General features: G+C 51.5%; 1 protein-coding gene across 1 annotated transcript; it reads right to left on the bottom strand.

The window, feature by feature from the left end:
• Window positions 1–278: 278 nt before the first annotated feature.
• EMWEY_00023470 (hypothetical protein) lies at window positions 279–7,326 on the bottom strand (the record flags this gene model as incomplete). The annotated part of the gene is made up of 17 exons (XM_013480804.1): window positions 279–352; window positions 526–637; window positions 733–812; window positions 1,013–1,172; window positions 1,371–1,454; window positions 1,564–1,653; window positions 1,995–2,143; window positions 2,339–2,476; window positions 2,821–2,937; window positions 3,227–3,307; window positions 3,885–3,991; window positions 4,216–4,322; window positions 4,755–5,216; window positions 5,458–5,649; window positions 5,982–6,088; window positions 6,303–6,407; window positions 7,104–7,326. 17 exons carry the CDS (start codon window positions 7,324–7,326, stop codon window positions 279–281), a joined length of 2,388 nt encoding a protein of 795 aa, XP_013336258.1.
• Between the last annotated feature and the right edge of the window lie 78 nt (window positions 7,327–7,404).

The following is a 7,404-nucleotide window of genomic DNA, read 5'->3' as shown; positions in this document are numbered from 1 at the left end:
GCAAGACATAGAGAAACCCGAAAAAAACATGAGGAGACACTTAAATAACAAACGCCTAGCAGCAAACATTTAATACAAATGCAGCCGGCAGCAACAGCAACACTACCAGCGGTGTGTATACACCTGAGAAGGCGCAACGACGATGGAGTCACCGGTGTGGATGCCTGAAGAAGAGACAGAACACAACACAAACGAGTGCTAAAAAGAAGAAAACAATATTCTTTCCCAATGCCTGTCTCCCTCTGCATCTTTCTATGTCCCTTCTTCTGCTTGTTCCCCTATCTGTCTGCACTTCTGTCTCTGTCTCTCCAGCTATCCTTGTCCCTATCTCTGCACGCAGAGACTTTTCCATCTGTACGCCCCAAACTCTAAACCCTAAACACTAAACACTAGGCCCTGAAACCAAGGGCTCTTGGCTGGCGCCACGGGCCCCATGAGAACTACTTTACTCTGTTCTCTACTACAGCAGCTGCTATTCGCTACGCGTCTACGCTGCGTGGCAGCAGCAGCAACAGGATGAAGGACCTAGAGGGTCGAGGTTTTCCATGTTGCAGATGGCGACGCAGTTGTCTTTTGCATCTCTCACGACTTCGTATTCCACTTCTTTCCAACCTTTCAGGCTCCTGTCTATGAAAACCTGAAGCACCCGCCCAAACCCTTTTCTAACCCGTAAACCCTTAACCGCAAATGCTGAGCCCGAAGCACTAGACCCTAAACCCTAATGTCTGTTACCTGAGAAGAATGTGCAAAGGCATCGGCGCAGAGTCGACGCAAAGACGCCTCATCTTCTGCGAATCCCGAGCCAAGGCCTCCTAAGCACACAAAATCTCCACCCTAACACGCTATGCTTAACCCCAAACACGAAACCCTAAAACCTAAACTATGAACCGTTCAAAACCCAGCGGTGTCCTTTTACAAGGGAAACACTCGCTAGACACCCCAGAAAGGTTCCGCGTAGGGCAGCGCTTCAGCGGCACAAGCAGCAGTAGCAGAAGCGGCAAAAGAAAATCACCCAGAGCAAATGCGGCTCGCAGCAGAACAGGATATCCTATTGCTGCCGCTGCTGCAGCGGCCTCCTCTGCATTGGTTGCTGCTGCTGAAGGCGCGACCTCCTCTCCTATCTCCTTCAGCTTCTTTGCAAACAACTCCCTGTCCTCAGTGGATATAATCGTCTGCGTCGCAACCAAACAACCTGCGGCTGCTCCTTCTGCTGGAGTTGCTGCAACTGGGGGCCAGCGGGCTTCTGCACAGCAGCAGCCCGCACTGGCCGAGGCGTACTGCAAGCCCCCCACCAGCCACAAACCCACAGTGCAGAACTGCTAATGCAGCAGCAGAAGCAGTGGCTGAAGCACCAACCATGCCAGGCTCACCTCTATTGGGGTGCCGAGAACCTGGCAGTCGTATTTTTTTAAAACTCCAGAGCGGTGCAACTCAACAACACAGTTTAGTGCTGTCTGAAGCAGCCAAAGTAGCAGACAGACAATGCTGAGCAGCACTCTCCGAACCAGTATAGGCAGCAGCAGCGGCAGCAACAACAGCAACAGCACTAGTGGAGATGTTGACCTGTCCACCAAAGGAGCAGAGGACGCCTTGAGGCCTTTCCTTTTCAATGACCTCCGACACAAACTGGGGAGTTACTGGCACAAAGTAAACCTGTAGCAGCAAACAGCAGCCGCGCACAGCAGCAGCACCTTTGGGAGGCAGTAGATGAGGGTCGAGAAGCAACAGCGGCACCAACCGCAACAAAAGGAGGGAACGGAGCAGCACGAACAGCAAGGAAAGCAGCAGCATCGGAAGCAGCACCAGCAACGGAGCATCAACTGGCCCAGGTACAATACAGCAACAGCTACAGCACCAGCCGATGCTGCAGAAGCAGTACCAGGAGTGGCACCAGCATGCCCATCATGTAAATCAGCACCAGAGATAGCATCCGCAGCAAGAGCAGCAACAGCCGGAACAACAGCAGCGGCAAGAGCAGCAGCAAAAGTATGTACCCTGTGAGCCATCTGCTTGGAGGTCTGCACGGTAGCAATATTGGGGTTTACGAGAACAACAAAGACATTATGCTCTTTTAATGCCTTTATTGCTTGTGAACCCGAGTAATCAAATTCGCCTGCCTGGCCTATGCTTAAACCCCCGCTGCCTGCAGCAGTAGACACACCGGCCGCATGCAGACGCCAGCAGCATTAGCAGCTGCAGACGCACAAAAGTACGCACACCAGCATACACAACGACAAGGAAGCAAGAGAGGTTGCTGCAGCAGCAGCAGCTGGAACACCTGGTGCTGCTGCAGGAGCTGCTGCTGGTGCTGTCGCGTGCTTTAATACGCAGGACTGACCTAGAAGCAGCACCTTCCTGTAGGCGCACGGGAACTGGTAAGGAATGGTGTAGAGACACCTTGAGAGGTGCTGCTGCTGCTGTCTCCGCAGCATGTCGATAAACTCTCCAAAAAGGAAAAACGTATCCGTAGGACCACCTAAAAAAAGCCAGCAGCAGCAGCAGCACGAGCAGTTTATACGTATTTGATTATTGTTAACATACTGTAAAATGTAACAAACGTATAACTATACTTGCTAAAAAGTGATAGAAGACTACTGCATTATGTTTAATTATCGTTCTCTTAAGCAAAAGTGCTACAGAACATCTTCACGGTTGCTGCTACACAGATGTGCAGCTTCTTCCAGTTATTATGCTGTTATATGCGTGTTGTGTTATGTAGAAGCTCGATATATGTAGGTCGTGACAAATGACTAATGTTTTTTATCACTATTTAATGGAAAGCTGCAAACGGTGCTCTTAGCCATGGCCATTGGACTGTACCTGATGCCTCCGGATGGAACTGGACGGCAAAATGAGGCTTTGAGCGGTGGGATATTCCCTCGTTGCTGCGGTCGTTAGCATTTACAAAGAGGGGAGCAAAATCAGAAGGCAAACTTCCTGCGAAGAAAGGGAAAATGATCAGCGAGTACTTAATTGGGCTGCAGCGTGCACCCCTTTCTTCCCAGGATCTGGGGGTCAGCAGAGGTAGGCATACAGTCCAGAACACAACACAGAATAGCAGTAGGACAAACAGAAACACCCAACATACGACGTAGCATCTAAGGCGCAGCAAGCAGCAGGAGCAGCAGACGCTATCGCAGCAGATGAAGTAGCAGCAGATACAGAAGCAGCAGACACAGAAGGGGCAGGAGCACCAGATGCAGCAGCATCACGAGAGATGATGTACCCGTGTCAACAGCGAAGCCATGATTCTGTGCAGTAATATAACAACGCGTTGTTCTCAGGTCGATTGCCGGTTGATTCATTCCTAAAAAGTAAAAGAAAAGGAGAAAAACAAAAACGAGAATACGAAACAAACACAAATACAAAACCTATACGTACGAATAAGAAGCAAAAAAAAGAAATAGAGGCACACAAAAGGAAATATCAACGTAAAAACGGACCGCAGGTATGTCCTGGTTCTGTACTTACATAAACAGGCGAAGAAAACGTAACTAAATAAATGATCAAATAAACAATTGAGGACGAGCACAGGAGAAAGCAAAGAGAGGAGGAGACAGAGAATGTGAAAGGGAAAACAAGACAACTAGATGAGGAGATAACCAGAAATAGAGACACACAAGAAGAGATGACAGAAGAGGATTAAAGGACAGAAAAACGGACAAAAAGAAAAGGACACAGAAATAGACTATGTTTCTGAAATAATATCTACACGGGAGAAAATGTGAGCCCCACAGACACATCCAGATAAGGAAACACACGTACACAGACAGAGACACAACTAATGGTCTGTTTGTGCAGCATTAGCTGCTGACACTGCATTTTCAGCATTAGCTGCAAATGCAGGAGCATCAGCATCAGCAACAACACCACGCCCCCCTCACCTCTATTTCCGAACTTCATTTTATAGGTCTTTGCCCCAGCTGCAAGGGCGAGCAGCTGGTTGCCAAGACAAATACCGAATATCGGCTTCTCCTCCTTCAAAGCCTTGCTGCAGCAGCCGCAATAGCAGCAGCAACACCAGTATATGCAGCTGCAACAAGTACTGCAGCCCTGCATAATCCCAGCAAAGGGGGGGCGCGGGCGACGAACACGCGACAGCACCCTCAGCAGCAGCAGCGGTAGCAGGACCAGCAGCATCTGTACCAGCAGCAGCAGCAGGTGTAACAGCAGGAGCGGCAGCTGTAGCACCAACGGCAACAGCGGAGCACTCACGCGATGTTCCTAATGGTGGCATCACACTTGGTAGGGTCTCCTGGTCCGTTACTGATAAAGAGGCCATCATATGACTCTCCACTGAAGTCGTAGTCCCAAGGCACTGCCTGCATGCAAACAGCAGCAGCAGCAGCAGCACCAACCACAGAGCTAGATGCAACGTTGCACCCACAAATCATACAAAAGGATGCCTGGTCCAAGAAAAGCGTGAACAACAGCAGCACTGCCCGTTACAGCAGCAGCAGCAAGAGCAACATGGGAAGCACCAACTGCAACAGCAGCAGCAACAACAGCAGCAACCAGCAGGGGGAGCTACCTTAAGGACGACGTTGCATCCAGGGAAGTTCGAGTAGAGGAATTGTCTGTATATGTTTGTCTTCATGCCGCAATCAAGTGCCAACACTCGTACCTGCTCGCACTGCAGCAGCAGCAGCAGCAACCACAGCAGCAGCAACAGTGAGAACAAGCACAGACGGAAGACCCCAGTGCCGCAACAGCAGCAAATACTCCTGCTGGCCTGGTGGCGCCAGAAGCAGCACCAGCAGAACCCGAAGAGGCAGCAAGATGGAAGACTGCAAGGCAGTAACAGAACGTCCAGCAGCATCATCAGCAGGAGAACCAGTAGCAGAAACATCAGTAACAGCACCAAGACGGACGGAAGGATTGACAGGAGAGACGAAGACTTTGGGTTCTGCGGGAGACACTTCTGCGACAAGGTTACGGGAGTTGGGATCGTCTAGGGGGAGACGATCCCCTGCGGCCTTGAGAGCAGCAGCCCACGCCTGCAGCCTTGCTGCTCGCTGTGCCCGCTGCTGCAGCAACAGCAGCATTTGATCGCGGCAGCAGCAGCGCGATAAGGCCTTATGCACCGCCGGATACGTCTCAAGGCGAGATGCCAGCGACGCTACTGCTGCCACTGCTGATTCTGACAGCAGCTGCTGCTCGACCTCCTTCTCCTCCTCCTCTGAAAGCACCACTACCTTCCCTAGCATCGACCCCACCTGCACACACACCGGAAATATGCCTAACGCTACTGTTCTTCCTACCACTTCCGTCGCTCCTACTGCCGGAAAACCAGCCGCAGCAGCCGCAGCAGCAACAGTAGCACTACCAGAAGGCAAGCAACGCAACCTCGGCACAAATCGTTAGCCTTTAGAACTGAGCGCGAACTATGACCCTGTCTATGGCAGCAGCAGTAGACGCAGCCAAAGCAGTAGCAGCAGCTTGCATAAGCAGCCGGACCTCCCTGAGATGCTTGGTGAGGCTTCTGGTGTCTAGACCCCACAGGGCAGGCACTTGCTGCTCCTCTAGCCAACTGCCTAAGCTTTTTGTTGCTCTCCAGTGTGTTAGAGCTGCAGGAACATAATCTGCTGCCAGCAGAGCCCCCACATGGACTCGAGTTCCTTCTAAATGCAGCGGCAGACCCAACGCGTCCTACAGCAGCGCCGGCAACATCAAGGTGCAAGAGGAGTCGCAGATAAGTCGCCACATACAACAGACACACACCAATTTAACTGCAGCAGCACTAACACACTGCACATACGAATAAGTTGCAGCCGCAGCAAAATGCAGCAGAAGCAACAGCCGTACCGCCACAGACCACACAGAAATAGCAGCAGCACACCGCATGTCTGTGGCTACATCAACATGGCGTGCAGCAGCACCACAGGGACCAGACAAACAGCAGAAGGAAAAGAGGGTCAGGGAAAGCAATACAGTTGCCGAAGAAGCAGAACTGCAGCAGCGGCAGCAAGACGGCAGCCCACTGTTTCTGGAGAGGGGACGCCATAGTTGCCGACAAGAGGATAAGTCAAAGTTAAAATTTGTCCAGAGTAAGAAGGATCGGTTAAAGACTCAGGATACGCAACCATGCCTGCAACAGCAGCAGCCAATCCAGCAACAGCAGCAGATGAAACAGGAGCACCGGATGCGGCAGCAACAGACGTGCAGTAGCAGCAAATGTAGCAGCAGCCAAGCCAGAAAAAGCAAATGCAGCAACGGCCATGTGCACCTGAAAGGGGAAAGATGGCTGAAGGCGCTTTAGACCTCCCCTTCGGTACTACTAGGGTCTATGGGTGAGGGCTTACCGGTATTGAAGACGACCTCTCCCGAGACAGCCTTCTTGCAGCCAAAAGAAATTCCTCCAAATTCGCGGCCGTCTTGCAGCAGTAGCAAACCCAAACGCCCCTCATCTGCTCACAACCACACACACACCGCCTGCAAGCTAGCTAGCTACCTAGCTACATAGCTAGCTACCTGGATAGATGATGAGTCGCCAGGCTGCTAGCTAGAAGCGGATAGCTATTTAGCCGATAGATACATAACTAGGTAGACGAAAACAGGCTACCAACCAGCCTAGGCAACGGTCGGGCAGCTAGCTAAGTAGCTCGGTGTCTAGACAGCAATATTGCTCGCCTGGCTAGCTTGCTAGATAGCTAGATAGCAATCTAGATAACCAACCGCTACATTCGCCGACTCCACTAACTATGACCTAGCTGGCACATAACTGGTGTAACATCAATGCACACATAACTGCACCTTAGCTAGCTAACCGGTAACTATCCAACGTGCTACACAAACGGCAACTAATAGCTAGGTGTGTGCGCTAGCTGGAAGAGATGTTGGGGGACTGCAGGCAACATAGCACTGCAACAATTCACATACACACGCTGCTTTCTCCTACTCGAGTTAAGGGTTGTGGGTTTCGGGTTCTGGGTTGGCTCCTGTGGTTCCCCCTAAGCCCTAAACCTTCCTCGCTATACCGCTACCTACAGGACTGAGCAGCATCACAGGAAGCTATCCAGCTATCAACAATGTCGATAAGATGCTAGCTAGATAGCTGGCTAGCTAGCTGAGGCTTTAGGGAAGACTGTGGGGCGGGGACGAACCCTCAAGGCCAAGAGGAACTCGAGACCATTTTGCTGCTAAGGGGACCTCGAGCTGCAGCGCCTCATCTACTGCAGCAACAAATGCAGCAACAAACGACTGCTGCTGCTCCGGTTCCTTTAGCGCCATCCCTGGTTTCGGTTGCGGCTGCTGCTGCCGTTGCTCCTGCTGTTTCTGCTGCTGTTCCAGTTGCTTCTCCGTAGCTTCAGGATCAAGGGTTCGCATGCCAAAGGCACCAAGCAATGAAAACCTTGGGCTGGTAATAATGCTGTTGCTGTTGGTGAGGCTGCTCCAGTGGATCGT

This window comes from Eimeria maxima, genomic scaffold (genome assembly GCF_000499605.1).
Source record: "Eimeria maxima Weybridge genomic scaffold, Emw_scaff236, whole genome shotgun sequence".
NCBI classification, from domain to species: domain Eukaryota; phylum Apicomplexa; class Conoidasida; order Eucoccidiorida; family Eimeriidae; genus Eimeria; species Eimeria maxima.
The sequence above is the reverse complement of the archived record's forward strand: the minus strand, read 5'-3'. Positions and strand labels throughout refer to the sequence as shown.